The sequence below is a fragment of the Motacilla alba genome, chromosome 5, assembly GCF_015832195.1.
Source record: "Motacilla alba alba isolate MOTALB_02 chromosome 5, Motacilla_alba_V1.0_pri, whole genome shotgun sequence".
NCBI lineage: Eukaryota > Metazoa > Chordata > Aves > Passeriformes > Motacillidae > Motacilla > Motacilla alba.
Genome location: NC_052020.1, coordinates 16501561 through 16519639, shown reverse-complemented (window position 1 = coordinate 16519639; position 18079 = coordinate 16501561). Strand labels below are relative to the sequence as shown.

Below are 18079 nucleotides of genomic sequence, written 5' to 3'. Positions count from 1 at the left end.
TGATGCATACTATAAAAGTTAATCTTTGCAATGATTTCAATAAATTCCAGAGAGACTAGTATATACTGAAACAAGATAGAACCGAAGCAAATACACTGAATCAAATACAAAGCAAGTGAGACTTGGTTTTTTTCCAGAGTGTATAAATTACACCTGAGCCTTGTTTCAGCACCTTGTAACACATAATTACTATTATCTTGGGAAGAGACAGTTCCAGGCATGTCACTATATTAAATTGCTGGGTGATGGATTTTCTGTTCTACAATGTACTAAAACAAAGTGATGCACTACAGGAGCATAATGCAAGACAAATGACATTAGGAAAATTGGCAGCCCATTTAAAACAACAAAAAATTTTTCAAAATTTTACATTTAACAACAAAAAAAGTATCTGCAGGAATTCATTCTTAATGTTATGGTCTCTTCCTTTTCTCCTTCACAGTGTCACCAACTACATCAGTATGTGTTCATGAAGTCTGTAAGTGGTCCGAATGGTATGACGGGAGTCTACAAACCCCTGGCTATGATGGGGGAGATTTTGAAACTTTTGATGATTTACGAGCAAAAGGTTATGAAGTCTGTCAAGCCCCAAAGGCTGTTGAATGCAGAGCAGAAAAGTTCCCTGATATACCACTGAAAGACCTTGGCCAAAAAGTAGAATGCAGTACAACACAAGGGCTTATATGTTACAACAAGGATCAAATTTCAACAATGTGCAACAACTATGAAATCAGAATCCTCTGCTGTGTTTTTGTACCATGCTCTTCCACACCACCTTTCAGCACATCAACCCCAGTCACAACTCCAACAGAAACATCTACTGAAACAATGTATTCAGTTACTACTGAAAGCATACTCATACCTTCACCTGCCGAAGAAACAACTACAACGACAACACCTGTTACCACATCTCCTCCAACAATTCCTCTTTGTGTCAAAGAAAAATGTTACTGGTCAAGATGGTATGATGTCAGCTATCCAGGGTCAGGTTACAATGATGGAGATTTTGATACGATTGAGAATATTGAAAATAACGGATACAAAGTCTGCAACAATAGAAAGGATGTGGAATGTAGAGCAGTACGGTTCCCCAATACACCATATCCTCTACTAGAGCAACACATAACATGCAACACAGAGGACGGATTGAAATGTTACAATAAAGATCAACTGCCACCGATCTGCTATAACTATGAATTAAGATTTAAATGCTGCATGAATATAACAGTGCCGTGTGAAACTACCCCTGAAATTCAGACTACAACATCCCAACCAACTACTGTTCTATTAAGTACAATATCGAGACAAGAACCAACGACTCTAAGTTTGCAAACAAAACATAAAACAACGACTGAATACCCAGTTGAACCAAAAACAGATTATATACATACCAGAATAACATCAAAACCAACAACGCAAACTCAAAAACAAACTACAACATATTCAACCACCACCCCCTGTGAACCCGAAGTGTGCACCTGGAGCGAATGGTTCGACGTCGACTTCCCCTCCTCGGGGCCCAACCAGGGAGACTTCGAAACCTACCAGCACATCCGCGCCGCCGGCAAGCGCGTCTGCCGGCAGCCAAAGCAGATCGAGTGCCGGGCGGAGGACTACCCCGACGTGGCCATCCAGCAGGTGGGGCAGGTCGTGCAGTGCGACGTCCACTTTGGACTGGTGTGCAAGAACGAGGACCAGACGGGCAAATTCAAGATGTGCCTCAACTACAAGATCCGCGTGCTCTGCTGCACCCCCAACTACAACTGCTCTATCCCAATCCCCGTGACAACAACCAGCCCCACCACCAGCACCAGCACCACCACCCCACCGATCTCGTTCCCACCCACAGTCACCACCTCCACCTCCACGCCCTACATCCCCACCACCACGAGTCCCACCTCCACGGAAATCAGCACTTCCACCAGCACCTCCATCCCCACGCCGACGACGTCCACGACTACTTCCTCCACCACCCCCTGTGAACCCGAAGTGTGCACCTGGAGCGAATGGTTCGACGTCGACTTCCCCTCCTCGGGGCCCAACCAGGGAGACTTCGAAACCTACCAGCACATCCGCGCCGCCGGCAAGCGCGTCTGCCGGCAGCCAAAGCAGATCGAGTGCCGGGCGGAGGACTACCCCGACGTGGCCATCCAGCAGGTGCGGCAGGTCGTGCAGTGCGACGTCCACTTTGGACTGGTGTGCAAGAACGAGGACCAGACGGGCAAATTCAAGATGTGCCTCAACTACAAGATCCGCGTGCTCTGCTGCACCCCCAACTACAACTGCTCTATCCCAATCCCCGTGACAACAACCAGCCCCACCACCAGCACCAGCACCCCACCGATCTCGTTCCCACCCACAGTCACCACCTCCACCTCCACGCCCTACATCCCCACCACCACGAGTCCCACCTCCACGGAAATCAGCACTTCCACCAGCACCTCCATCCCCACGCCGACGACGTCCACGACTACTTCCTCCACCACCCCCTGTGAACCCGAAGTGTGCACCTGGAGCGAATGGTTCGACGTCGACTTCCCCTCCTCGGGGCCCAACCAGGGAGACTTCGAAACCTACCAGCACATCCGCGCCGCCGGCAAGCGCGTCTGCCGGCAGCCAAAGCAGATCGAGTGCCGGGCGGAGGACTACCCCGACGTGGCCATCCAGCAGGTGGGGCAGGTCGTGCAGTGCGACGTCCACTTTGGACTGGTGTGCAAGAACGAGGACCAGACGGGCAAATTCAAGATGTGCCTCAACTACAAGATCCGCGTGCTCTGCTGCACCCCCAACTACAACTGCTCTATCCCAATCCCCGTGACAACAACCAGCCCCACCACCAGCACCAGCACCACCACCCCACCGATCTCGTTCCCACCCACAGTCACCACCTCCACCTCCACGCCCTACATCCCCACCACCACGAGTCCCACCTCCACGGAAATCAGCACTTCCACCAGCACCTCCATCCCCACGCCGACGACGTCCACGACTACTTCCTCCACCACCCCCTGTGAACCCGAAGTGTGCACCTGGAGCGAATGGTTCGACGTCGACTTCCCCTCCTCGGGGCCCAACCAGGGAGACTTCGAAACCTACCAGCACATCCGCGCCGCCGGCAAGCGCGTCTGCCGGCAGCCAAAGCAGATCGAGTGCCGGGCGGAGGACTACCCCGACGTGGCCATCCAGCAGGTGGGGCAGGTCGTGCAGTGCGACGTCCACTTTGGACTGGTGTGCAAGAACGAGGACCAGACGGGCAAATTCAAGATGTGCCTCAACTACAAGATCCGCGTGCTCTGCTGCACCCCCAACTACAACTGCTCTATCCCAATCCCCGTGACAACAACCAGCCCCACCACCAGCACCAGCACCACCACCCCACCGATCTCGTTCCCACCCACAGTCACCACCTCCACCTCCACGCCCTACATCCCCACCACCACGAGTCCCACCTCCACGGAAATCAGCACTTCCACCAGCACCTCCATCCCCACGCCGACGACGTCCACAACTACTTCCTCCACCACCCCCTGTGAACCCGAAGTGTGCACCTGGAGCGAATGGTTCGACGTCGACTTCCCCTCCTCGGGGCCCAACCAGGGAGACTTCGAAACCTACCAGCACATCCGCGCCGCCGGCAAGCGCGTCTGCCGGCAGCCAAAGCAGATCGAGTGCCGGGCGGAGGACTACCCCGACGTGGCCATCCAGCAGGTGGGGCAGGTCGTGCAGTGCGACGTCCACTTTGGACTGGTGTGCAAGAACGAGGACCAGACGGGCAAATTCAAGATGTGCCTCAACTACAAGATCCGCGTGCTCTGCTGCACCCCCAACTACAACTGCTCTATCCCAATCCCCGTGACAACAACCAGCCCCACCACCAGCACCAGCACCACCACCCCACCGATCTCGTTCCCACCCACAGTCACCACCTCCACCTCCACGCCCTACATCCCCACCACCACGAGTCCCACCTCCACGGAAATCAGCACTTCCACCAGCACCTCCATCCCCACGCCGACGACGTCCACGACTACTTCCTCCACCACCCCCTGTGAACCCGAAGTGTGCACCTGGAGCGAATGGTTCGACGTCGACTTCCCCTCCTCGGGGCCCAACCAGGGAGACTTCGAAACCTACCAGCACATCCGCGCCGCCGGCAAGCGCGTCTGCCGGCAGCCAAAGCAGATCGAGTGCCGGGCGGAGGACTACCCCGACGTGGCCATCCAGCAGGTGGGGCAGGTCGTGCAGTGCGACGTCCACTTTGGACTGGTGTGCAAGAACGAGGACCAGACGGGCAAATTCAAGATGTGCCTCAACTACAAGATCCGCGTGCTCTGCTGCACCCCCAACTACAACTGCTCTATCCCAATCTCCGTGACAACAACCAGCCCCACCACCAGCACCACCACCCCACCGATCTCGTTCCCACCCACAGTCACCACCTCCACCTCCACGCCCTACATCCCCACCACCACGAGTCCCACCTCCACGGAAATCAGCACTTCCACCAGCACCTCCATCCCCACGCCGACGACGTCCACGACTACTTCCTCCACCACCCCCTGTGAACCCGAAGTGTGCACCTGGAGCGAATGGTTCGACGTCGACTTCCCCTCCTCGGGGCCCAACCAGGGAGACTTCGAAACCTACCAGCACATCCGCGCCGCCGGCAAGCGCGTCTGCCGGCAGCCAAAGCAGATCGAGTGCCGGGCGGAGGACTACCCCGACGTGGCCATCCAGCAGGTGGGGCAGGTCGTGCAGTGCGACGTCCACTTTGGACTGGTGTGCAAGAACGAGGACCAGACGGGCAAATTCAAGATGTGCCTCAACTACAAGATCCGCGTGCTCTGCTGCACCCCCAACTACAACTGCTCTATCCCAATCCCCGTGACAACAACCAGCCCCACCACCAGCACCAGCACCACCACCCCACCGATCTCGTTCCCACCCACAGTCACCACCTCCACCTCCACGCCCTACATCCCCACCACCACGAGTCCCACCTCCACGGAAATCAGCACTTCCACCAGCACCTCCATCCCCACGCCGACGACGTCCACGACTACTTCCTCCACCACCCCCTGTGAACCCGAAGTGTGCACCTGGAGCGAATGGTTCGACGTCGACTTCCCCTCCTCGGGGCCCAACCAGGGAGACTTCGAAACCTACCAGCACATCCGCGCCGCCGGCAAGCGCGTCTGCCGGCAGCCAAAGCAGATCGAGTGCCGGGCGGAGGACTACCCCGACGTGGCCATCCAGCAGGTGGGGCAGGTCGTGCAGTGCGACGTCCACTTTGGACTGGTGTGCAAGAACGAGGACCAGACGGGCAAATTCAAGATGTGCCTCAACTACAAGATCCGCGTGCTCTGCTGCACCCCCAACTACAACTGCTCTATCCCAATCCCCGTGACAACAACCAGCCCCACCACCAGCACCAGCACCACCACCCCACCGATCTCGTTCCCACCCACAGTCACCACCTCCACCTCCACGCCCTACATCCCCACCACCACGAGTCCCACCTCCACGGAAATCAGCACTTCCACCAGCACCTCCATCCCCACGCCGACGACGTCCACGACTACTTCCTCCACCACCCCCTGTGAACCCGAAGTGTGCACCTGGAGCGAATGGTTCGACGTCGACTTCCCCTCCTCGGGGCCCAACCAGGGAGACTTCGAAACCTACCAGCACATCCGCGCCGCCGGCAAGCGCGTCTGCCGGCAGCCAAAGCAGATCGAGTGCCGGGCGGAGGACTACCCCGACGTGGCCATCCAGCAGGTGGGGCAGGTCGTGCAGTGCGACGTCCACTTTGGACTGGTGTGCAAGAACGAGGACCAGACGGGCAAATTCAAGATGTGCCTCAACTACAAGATCCGCGTGCTCTGCTGCACCCCCAACTACAACTGCTCTATCCCAATCCCCGTGACAACAACCAGCCCCACCACCAGCACCAGCACCACCACCCCACCGATCTCGTTCCCACCCACAGTCACCACCTCCACCTCCACGCCCTACATCCCCACCACCACGAGTCCCACCTCCACGGAAATCAGCACTTCCACCAGCACCTCCATCCCCACGCCGACGACGTCCACGACTACTTCCTCCACCACCCCCTGTGAACCCGAAGTGTGCACCTGGAGCGAATGGTTCGACGTCGACTTCCCCTCCTCGGGGCCCAACCAGGGAGACTTCGAAACCTACCAGCACATCCGCGCCGCCGGCAAGCGCGTCTGCCGGCAGCCAAAGCAGATCGAGTGCCGGGCGGAGGACTACCCCGACGTGGCCATCCAGCAGGTGGGGCAGGTCGTGCAGTGCGACGTCCACTTTGGACTGGTGTGCAAGAACGAGGACCAGACGGGCAAATTCAAGATGTGCCTCAACTACAAGATCCGCGTGCTCTGCTGCACCCCCAACTACAACTGCTCTATCCCAATCCCCGTGACAACAACCAGCCCCACCACCAGCACCAGCACCACCACCACGAGTCCCACCTCCACGGAAATCAGCACTTCCACCAGCACCTCCATCCCCACGCCGACGACGTCCACGACTACTTCCTCCACCACCCCCTGTGAACCCGAAGTGTGCACCTGGAGCGAATGGTTCGACGTCGACTTCCCCTCCTCGGGGCCCAACCAGGGAGACTTCGAAACCTACCAGCACATCCGCGCCGCCGGCAAGCGCGTCTGCCGGCAGCCAAAGCAGATCGAGTGCCGGGCGGAGGACTACCCCGACGTGGCCATCCAGCAGGTGGGGCAGGTCGTGCAGTGCGACGTCCACTTTGGACTGGTGTGCAAGAACGAGGACCAGACGGGCAAATTCAAGATGTGCCTCAACTACAAGATCCGCGTGCTCTGCTGCACCCCCAACTACAACTGCTCTATCCCAATCCCCGTGACAACAACCAGCCCCACCACCAGCACCAGCACCACCACCCCACCGATCTCGTTCCCACCCACAGTCACCACCTCCACCTCCACGCCCTACATCCCCACCACCACGAGTCCCACCTCCACGGAAATCAGCACTTCCACCAGCACCTCCATCCCCACGCCGACGACGTCCACGACTACTTCCTCCACCACCCCCTGTGAACCCGAAGTGTGCACCTGGAGCGAATGGTTCGACGTCGACTTCCCCTCCTCGGGGCCCAACCAGGGAGACTTCGAAACCTACCAGCACATCCGCGCCGCCGGCAAGCGCGTCTGCCGGCAGCCAAAGCAGATCGAGTGCCGGGCGGAGGACTACCCCGACGTGGCCATCCAGCAGGTGGGGCAGGTCGTGCAGTGCGACGTCCACTTTGGACTGGTGTGCAAGAACGAGGACCAGACGGGCAAATTCAAGATGTGCCTCAACTACAAGATCCGCGTGCTCTGCTGCACCCCCAACTACAACTGCTCTATCCCAATCCCCGTGACAACAACCAGCCCCACCACCAGCACCAGCACCACCACCCCACCGATCTCGTTCCCACCCACAGTCACCACCTCCACCTCCACACCCTACATCCCCACCACCACGAGTCCCACCTCCACGGAAATCAGCACTTCCACCAGCACCTCCATCCCCACGCCGACGACGTCCACGACTACTTCCTCCACCACCCCCTGTGAACCCGAAGTGTGCACCTGGAGCGAATGGTTCGACGTCGACTTCCCCTCCTCGGGGCCCAACCAGGGAGACTTCGAAACCTACCAGCACATCCGCGCCGCCGGCAAGCGCGTCTGCCGGCAGCCAAAGCAGATCGAGTGCCGGGCGGAGGACTACCCCGACGTGGCCATCCAGCAGGTGGGGCAGGTCGTGCAGTGCGACGTCCACTTTGGACTGGTGTGCAAGAACGAGGACCAGACGGGCAAATTCAAGATGTGCCTCAACTACAAGATCCGCGTGCTCTGCTGCACCCCCAACTACAACTGCTCTATCCCAATCCCCGTGACAACAACCAGCCCCACCACCAGCACCAGCACCACCACCCCACCGATCTCGTTCCCACCCACAGTCACCACCTCCACCTCCACGCCCTACATCCCCACCACCACGAGTCCCACCTCCACGGAAATCAGCACTTCCACCAGCACCTCCATCCCCACGCCGACGACGTCCACGACTACTTCCTCCACCACCCCCTGTGAACCCGAAGTGTGCACCTGGAGCGAATGGTTCGACGTCGACTTCCCCTCCTCGGGGCCCAACCAGGGAGACTTCGAAACCTACCAGCACATCCGCGCCGCCGGCAAGCGCGTCTGCCGGCAGCCAAAGCAGATCGAGTGCCGGGCGGAGGACTACCCCGACGTGGCCATCCAGCAGGTGGGGCAGGTCGTGCAGTGCGACGTCCACTTTGGACTGGTGTGCAAGAACGAGGACCAGACGGGCAAATTCAAGATGTGCCTCAACTACAAGATCCGCGTGCTCTGCTGCACCCCCAACTACAACTGCTCTATCCCAATCCCCGTGACAACAACCAGCCCCACCACCAGCACCAGCACCACCACCCCACCGATCTCGTTCCCACCCACAGTCACCACCTCCACCTCCACGCCCTACATCCCCACCACCACGAGTCCCACCTCCACGGAAATCAGCACTTCCACCAGCACCTCCATCCCCACGCCGACGACGTCCACGACTACTTCCTCCACCACCCCCTGTGAACCCGAAGTGTGCACCTGGAGCGAATGGTTCGACGTCGACTTCCCCTCCTCGGGGCCCAACCAGGGAGACTTCGAAACCTACCAGCACATCCGCGCCGCCGGCAAGCGCGTCTGCCGGCAGCCAAAGCAGATCGAGTGCCGGGCGGAGGACTACCCCGACGTGGCCATCCAGCAGGTGGGGCAGGTCGTGCAGTGCGACGTCCACTTTGGACTGGTGTGCAAGAACGAGGACCAGACGGGCAAATTCAAGATGTGCCTCAACTACAAGATCCGCGTGCTCTGCTGCACCCCCAACTACAACTGCTCTATCCCAATCCCCGTGACAACAACCAGCCCCACCACCAGCACCAGCACCACCACCCCACCGATCTCGTTCCCACCCACAGTCACCACCTCCACCTCCACGCCCTACATCCCCACCACCACGAGTCCCACCTCCACGGAAATCAGCACTTCCACCAGCACCTCCATCCCCACGCCGACGACGTCCACGACTACTTCCTCCACCACCCCCTGTGAACCCGAAGTGTGCACCTGGAGCGAATGGTTCGACGTCGACTTCCCCTCCTCGGGGCCCAACCAGGGAGACTTCGAAACCTACCAGCACATCCGCGCCGCCGGCAAGCGCGTCTGCCGGCAGCCAAAGCAGATCGAGTGCCGGGCGGAGGACTACCCCGACGTGGCCATCCAGCAGGTGGGGCAGGTCGTGCAGTGCGACGTCCACTTTGGACTGGTGTGCAAGAACGAGGACCAGACGGGCAAATTCAAGATGTGCCTCAACTACAAGATCCGCGTGCTCTGCTGCACCCCCAACTACAACTGCTCTATCCCAATCCCCGTGACAACAACCAGCCCCACCACCAGCACCAGCACCACCACCCCACCGATCTCGTTCCCACCCACAGTCACCACCTCCACCTCCACGCCCTACATCCCCACCACCACGAGTCCCACCTCCACGGAAATCAGCACTTCCACCAGCACCTCCATCCCCACGCCGACGACGTCCACGACTACTTCCTCCACCACCCCCTGTGAACCCGAAGTGTGCACCTGGAGCGAATGGTTCGACGTCGACTTCCCCTCCTCGGGGCCCAACCAGGGAGACTTCGAAACCTACCAGCACATCCGCGCCGCCGGCAAGCGCGTCTGCCGGCAGCCAAAGCAGATCGAGTGCCGGGCGGAGGACTACCCCGACGTGGCCATCCAGCAGGTGGGGCAGGTCGTGCAGTGCGACGTCCACTTTGGACTGGTGTGCAAGAACGAGGACCAGACGGGCAAATTCAAGATGTGCCTCAACTACAAGATCCGCGTGCTCTGCTGCACCCCCAACTACAACTGCTCTATCCCAATCCCCGTGACAACAACCAGCCCCACCACCAGCACCAGCACCACCACCCCACCGATCTCGTTCCCACCCACAGTCACCACCTCCACCTCCACGCCCTACATCCCCACCACCACGAGTCCCACCTCCACGGAAATCAGCACTTCCACCAGCACCTCCATCCCCACGCCGACGACGTCCACGACTACTTCCTCCACCACCCCCTGTGAACCCGAAGTGTGCACCTGGAGCGAATGGTTCGACGTCGACTTCCCCTCCTCGGGGCCCAACCAGGGAGACTTCGAAACCTACCAGCACATCCGCGCCGCCGGCAAGCGCGTCTGCCGGCAGCCAAAGCAGATCGAGTGCCGGGCGGAGGACTACCCCGACGTGGCCATCCAGCAGGTGGGGCAGGTCGTGCAGTGCGACGTCCACTTTGGACTGGTGTGCAAGAACGAGGACCAGACGGGCAAATTCAAGATGTGCCTCAACTACAAGATCCGCGTGCTCTGCTGCACCCCCAACTACAACTGCTCTATCCCAATCCCCGTGACAACAACCAGCCCCACCACCAGCACCAGCACCACCACCCCACCGATCTCGTTCCCACCCACAGTCACCACCTCCACCTCCACGCCCTACATCCCCACCACCACGAGTCCCACCTCCACGGAAATCAGCACTTCCACCAGCACCTCCATCCCCACGCCGACGACGTCCACGACTACTTCCTCCACCACCCCCTGTGAACCCGAAGTGTGCACCTGGAGCGAATGGTTCGACGTCGACTTCCCCTCCTCGGGGCCCAACCAGGGAGACTTCGAAACCTACCAGCACATCCGCGCCGCCGGCAAGCGCGTCTGCCGGCAGCCAAAGCAGATCGAGTGCCGGGCGGAGGACTACCCCGACGTGGCCATCCAGCAGGTGGGGCAGGTCGTGCAGTGCGACGTCCACTTTGGACTGGTGTGCAAGAACGAGGACCAGACGGGCAAATTCAAGATGTGCCTCAACTACAAGATCCGCGTGCTCTGCTGCACCCCCAACTACAACTGCTCTATCCCAATCCCCGTGACAACAACCAGCCCCACCACCAGCACCAGCACCACCACCCCACCGATCTCGTTCCCACCCACAGTCACCACCTCCACCTCCACGCCCTACATCCCCACCACCACGAGTCCCACCTCCACGGAAATCAGCACTTCCACCAGCACCTCCATCCCCACGCCGACGACGTCCACGACTACTTCCTCCACCACCCCCTGTGAACCCGAAGTGTGCACCTGGAGCGAATGGTTCGACGTCGACTTCCCCTCCTCGGGGCCCAACCAGGGAGACTTCGAAACCTACCAGCACATCCGCGCCGCCGGCAAGCGCGTCTGCCGGCAGCCAAAGCAGATCGAGTGCCGGGCGGAGGACTACCCCGACGTGGCCATCCAGCAGGTGGGGCAGGTCGTGCAGTGCGACGTCCACTTTGGACTGGTGTGCAAGAACGAGGACCAGACGGGCAAATTCAAGATGTGCCTCAACTACAAGATCCGCGTGCTCTGCTGCACCCCCAACTACAACTGCTCTATCCCAATCCCCGTGACAACAACCAGCCCCACCACCAGCACCAGCACCACCACCCCACCGATCTCGTTCCCACCCACAGTCACCACCTCCACCTCCACGCCCTACATCCCCACCACCACGAGTCCCACCTCCACGGAAATCAGCACTTCCACCAGCACCTCCATCCCCACGCCGACGACGTCCACGACTACTTCCTCCACCACCCCCTGTGAACCCGAAGTGTGCACCTGGAGCGAATGGTTCGACGTCGACTTCCCCTCCTCGGGGCCCAACCAGGGAGACTTCGAAACCTACCAGCACATCCGCGCCGCCGGCAAGCGCGTCTGCCGGCAGCCAAAGCAGATCGAGTGCCGGGCGGAGGACTACCCCGACGTGGCCATCCAGCAGGTGGGGCAGGTCGTGCAGTGCGACGTCCACTTTGGACTGGTGTGCAAGAACGAGGACCAGACGGGCAAATTCAAGATGTGCCTCAACTACAAGATCCGCGTGCTCTGCTGCACCCCCAACTACAACTGCTCTATCCCAATCCCCGTGACAACAACCAGCCCCACCACCAGCACCAGCACCACCACCCCACCGATCTCGTTCCCACCCACAGTCACCACCTCCACCTCCACGCCCTACATCCCCACCACCACGAGTCCCACCTCCACGGAAATCAGCACTTCCACCAGCACCTCCATCCCCACGCCGACGACGTCCACGACTACTTCCTCCACCACCCCCTGTGAACCCGAAGTGTGCACCTGGAGCGAATGGTTCGACGTCGACTTCCCCTCCTCGGGGCCCAACCAGGGAGACTTCGAAACCTACCAGCACATCCGCGCCGCCGGCAAGCGCGTCTGCCGGCAGCCAAAGCAGATCGAGTGCCGGGCGGAGGACTACCCCGACGTGGCCATCCAGCAGGTGGGGCAGGTCGTGCAGTGCGACGTCCACTTTGGACTGGTGTGCAAGAACGAGGACCAGACGGGCAAATTCAAGATGTGCCTCAACTACAAGATCCGCGTGCTCTGCTGCACCCCCAACTACAACTGCTCTATCCCAATCTCCGTGACAACAACCAGCCCCACCACCAGCACCAGCACCACCACCCCACCGATCTCGTTCCCACCCACAGTCACCACCTCCACCTCCACGCCCTACATCCCCACCACCACGAGTCCCACCTCCACGGAAATCAGCACTTCCACCAGCACCTCCATCCCCACGCCGACGACGTCCACGACTACTTCCTCCACCACCCCCTGTGAACCCGAAGTGTGCACCTGGAGCGAATGGTTCGACGTCGACTTCCCCTCCTCGGGGCCCAACCAGGGAGACTTCGAAACCTACCAGCACATCCGCGCCGCCGGCAAGCGCGTCTGCCGGCAGCCAAAGCAGATCGAGTGCCGGGCGGAGGACTACCCCGACGTGGCCATCCAGCAGGTGGGGCAGGTCGTGCAGTGCGACGTCCACTTTGGACTGGTGTGCAAGAACGAGGACCAGACGGGCAAATTCAAGATGTGCCTCAACTACAAGATCCGCGTGCTCTGCTGCACCCCCAACTACAACTGCTCTATCCCAATCCCCGTGACAACAACCAGCCCCACCACCAGCACCAGCACCACCACCCCACCGATCTCGTTCCCACCCACAGTCACCACCTCCACCTCCACGCCCTACATCCCCACCACCACGAGTCCCACCTCCACGGAAATCAGCACTTCCACCAGCACCTCCATCCCCACGCCGACGACGTCCACGACTACTTCCTCCACCACCCCCTGTGAACCCGAAGTGTGCACCTGGAGCGAATGGTTCGACGTCGACTTCCCCTCCTCGGGGCCCAACCAGGGAGACTTCGAAACCTACCAGCACATCCGCGCCGCCGGCAAGCGCGTCTGCCGGCAGCCAAAGCAGATCGAGTGCCGGGCGGAGGACTACCCCGACGTGGCCATCCAGCAGGTGGGGCAGGTCGTGCAGTGCGACGTCCACTTTGGACTGGTGTGCAAGAACGAGGACCAGACGGGCAAATTCAAGATGTGCCTCAACTACAAGATCCGCGTGCTCTGCTGCACCCCCAACTACAACTGCCCATTCTCTACCCTCTCCACCACCACCAGCACATACACCATTTCTACCCTTAGTGAAGCCGTCTTTACAAGCACCTCTCCTCCCGTTTCAACTACACCATGTTTCTGCAAGATTGGTGATGCTATTTTTTCACCTGGTTAGTATGCTTTTTTTTGGTATCATTTTATTTATTTTTCATTTTCCCTCTATGGTTTTTTGCCCACATGTCATTTTGTATATTATCCTTTTTTTTTCTTTTTTTTTTTGTTCTTTTTGTAATGTTTCTTTTTTTTTCTTTTTCTACAGGCGACTTGATTTACAACAGAATTGATAGTGAAGGATGTCGATTTTATGCTATCTGTAGCCCAACATGTAATATTGAACGACACAGTGTTCATTGTCCTGTCACTACTTTCCCAGCCACCACTTCCTCTGAGTGGTCTACAGTAACAACAACAGTTCCTATGCCTCCCACCTCTACACGTCCTGCTTTTCATGGTTGTGTTTCCAGTACTTATCCTCCTTTACAAGTATGTAATTTCTGTGTTAGTTTTTTACTGTTAAAATAATATAATTTTTAGGTGGTACCTGTTTGAAAGAGTTTGTAGTTTTTAAATCTTACGTGTGCTGATGGTCTTAATTATTTTGCTAATGATGGGGAACTATATCGAACATTATATTTGAATTTTTCCTTTTTCTGTATTTCAGTTTTTTATACTGCTAAAGCAAGTGGCAATTTTCTTTCCTCGTTAATTTATTTTTAATAAAACTCTTTGGTGCATTGCATATATAAGATATCTTCTCGCTGACATAATAGAAATGGTTTTCTTATATATCTTTTTTTTTTCACTAAAGGGAGATATTTAAGATACAGTAAAGGCTTGTATCTGTTTCCATTCTCCTGCACTTTTATCTGTTCTCCTTGAAACTTTTTTTATTGTTATGTTCTCTATTGGCCTTAAAGTATGCCATACACAGAATAGGGGAAAGCAGTTCCTGTAACCTAATACATGTCCAGAAGGGTTCATCATGCAGAAGAAACAAGTCTAGTTAAGGTTTTCACCTCCTTTTAGCATTAAAAAGTTAATCCTGTACAATATTGACAACTTTTTTCTCTCAGTGAAAATTTTCGTTTTAGTCTTTGTTTTAGTTTCAGAAAAATAAGTGTGGTTTATTCCCCATAACAAGGTCACAATTTTGAATACCTGTAGTTGCCATTAAAAATCATTAATACCTCAAATTGAAGAGAAGTAACACACATTGATTTCCTTTTGAACACTACCATTACTGGAAACATCATAGCAAATCTAAAAAGAGGAGTAAAGGTTATACCTGTTTATAGAGTTTTGTGAAAAAAGCTTTTTTTTCATTTTGCAGCCTGGAGAACGATTCAAATTATCCAACTGTACAGAAGTCATCTGTAATGGAGACAACAATATAGATGTAGTACCAACGTACTGCCCACCTGTAAAGGAAATTACCTGTGCAAACAAATATCCACCAATGCTGGTACCTGACGAAAATGGATGCTGTTACCGATATGAGTGTCAATGTAAGCATCAATAGATACAGGAATAACTTAAAAAAAAAAAAAAAAGCCAAGCTTTACACAGATTATATGGGCATTTATATTTCTTAGGGTTGCTATATAATTTGCAGTATCTTCAGGTTTTAAATTTTCTTCTTCCTAAATTCTCATTTTAATCTTCCAAATATTTTCTCACTACAGGTGTGTGTAGTGGATGGGGTGATCCTCATTACATTACTTTTGATGGAACCTATTATACTTTCCTTGAAAACTGCACTTACGTCCTGGTGAAACAGATTGTCCCTAAATATGACAACTTCCGTGTTTACATTGACAATTATTACTGTGATGCAAAAGATGGACTCTCCTGCCCTAAATCTATTATTATTTTCTACAAATCTGCAGAAGTGGTGCTTACTCGTCAACTCATGAATGGTGTGATGACCAATGTGGTAAATATCTTTTTCTATTTTTGCAAAAAAGAAATAGTGTCTATAAGCCTTACTGATGCTATTTTGAGATACAGTCTGTTAGAATATCACATCGTGGAGGTGATCAGGGTAGAGGGTCTCACTAGGGGGGAAATAAAGGATTGCACTGGATGCTAAGTACAAAATTCATATTTCATGAAAACTGGTACATTGTGCCATACACTTATGTAAACAAGCACACTTTGAAGCAACACAAATGCAAATTGCAAGCACGAGTCTTCTCCTGGGGGGAACATGGCTATGTATCCCTTATCTGCTGAATTACTGCTTTCTCTCCATATGGAACTTCAGCACCAAACTGCCCTGACATGATTCCCCCTTTAATTTCCTACAGTGAAGAAAAGGGGTAACTTAGACTGTCACCTCACCTTCATGATCCAAAGTAGTGTTGGCAAACCAATGAAAATGAAAAGATAGTCCCACTCTTACACTGGAGAATCTATTTGTTGATTAGAGAATCTATAGAAAGGGAGAAAATTTTGTCTGAATAGGCACTCTCACAGTGCCATGCCAAATTCTCAGTCAGAAACACACGTTGGTTCCCTGTGAAAAAAAAACAGTAACTGACAAATTTAACTCGTGCTTTAGCCTGATTCAGTGAGAAGAGAGTTGCAGAATAACTTCTGACAAAAAACTATTAGGCAAATAATTTACCTTTATTAACTCATGTAAGATACTGGCTACAAATTGAAAAGTTTAACAAATAAATGTGATCACTACTACATAAAACTGGCATTAAGGGCATCTGACTTAATTTTGAATTCAGAGAACTCTTCCTATGTCAATTACTATGTAATATAGAGATGGTGTGATTATCTGGCAAAGTTATTACATAATAATGCCAGGGATGTTTCTGTAGCTGAAGAAAACTATCACACATTTTCATATGAAAAATGTTTCCAAGACACATAATCTTGAGGGATACAATGAAAATACTTGGATTTATATGCATAAAATAGAGTACTGTGTATTAGCATACAATCATCACAAACACAGTATGTAGAGGCCACTTGGATTATTATCGCATTTTAGCAATATAGAAGTACAAGCCAAGATATCAATGCAAATATATGCTGTCATTAGGATGCCAATGGGCACTGGATGTGATGAACAACAATATGGACTTATCCATAATTATGAAGGTTAGAAAATATACTATTTAAAACTATCAGGCAAAAGCAGATCTTATTCTGATGTGGTGTTTTGGTTTGGTGTTTTTTTTAACCCTGCATTCAGATGTACTTCAACAAAAAGATTGTTGAACCAGGCTTCAAAAAAGATGGCATTTCTTTCTCCACTCTTGGCATCAATATGATTGTTGAAATAGAAGAAATTGGTGCAGTCATCACCTTTAGTGGTCTGATTTTCTCTGTCAAGCTCCCATACAGCAAGTTTGGCAACAACACCGAAGGACAATGTGGTAAGAAGGCTGTACAGATTGGAGGGGGTCCTCTTTCCCCACCTCCACCTTGGTTATGCTCACCCACTCTGGCTATGCAGTCTTACAATTGACAGAGATTTTTAAACAGCAGTAAATGGAAATGAGTACAGTTTTGCTCTTCAATTTCTGTAGGATGTCAAAAGCTCAATATTTCTTTGGGGCTGGGATTTTACATTTGTTCATTTTTCCATAACCTAAAGTTCAACCTAGAGAAAGTGCTCCCTAGGAAGCAAGGCAAAATATGCATTTCATGAGCGCATCACACCTAAACATATCAGCCCAGGAATGTATTGTGCATCTCTGACGTGGCTTAGGAGGCTTACCCACCTTGTCTCTTCCAGGAACATGTACAAACAATAAAGCAGATGAATGCCGCTTACCAAGTGGTAAGATCATTTCCTCTTGTCCCCAAATGGCTCATCACTGGATTGTTGACAACAACAAGTCATGCCATGGAGTACCAATACCACCAACTATAACCACACCTCCACCAAAGCCGCAGTGTCAAACACCTCAGCTCTGCAAACTTATCTTGAGCGAGTAAGAAAACAAATTCATTTTTTCTAGATACAACTGTCTCCGTATCTTACAAGATGAATAACAGCTATAGTTTAGCATGATAATAACTGAAAGCATCAGCTTAGTGACAGAATATATATAGTAAAAGGCCTTTGCAAAAGAAGTTGGTCTGCCTTAATGATTTGCATGCCAAAGATAACTGAGCAAGGAGAGGTAAAGTCAGAAAATCAGGGATGCAGAGAGCACTAAAATCAATACTCCCTGGATGCAATACTTCCAGAGTTTGTTCATTAAGTATCAAGCAAAGACTGAACTCTAAATTTGAAGTGAGTCTTCAGTACAAATCATAGAGAAGCCAGTTACCAAACAGGTGAAGTGAGCAGATGCAAACAGCTGAGGAATGTCCTTCTTTCTTTGTATGTTTTACCTAAAATATGGAATTCCAAAGCACAAAGGCTTATTTCCTGAAGTATGTCCTATACTTGTGTAGGC

At 54.0% G+C, this 18079-nt stretch overlaps 1 protein-coding gene across 1 annotated transcript in view; it reads left to right on the top strand.

Moving 5' to 3' along the window:
* The window catches only part of LOC119702201 (mucin-5AC-like), a 48380-nt gene that overhangs the window by 22971 nt on the left and 7330 nt on the right, over nucleotides 1-18079 (top strand). Inside the window, exons 31-36 of the mRNA XM_038139828.1 lie at nucleotides 443-13765; nucleotides 13915-14138; nucleotides 14986-15160; nucleotides 15338-15588; nucleotides 16864-17047; nucleotides 17410-17608. Of these exons, the coding sequence (XP_037995756.1) occupies nucleotides 443-13765; nucleotides 13915-14138; nucleotides 14986-15160; nucleotides 15338-15588; nucleotides 16864-17047; nucleotides 17410-17608 (14356 nt within the window). The remainder of the gene's footprint in view (nucleotides 1-442; nucleotides 13766-13914; nucleotides 14139-14985; nucleotides 15161-15337; nucleotides 15589-16863; nucleotides 17048-17409; nucleotides 17609-18079) is intronic.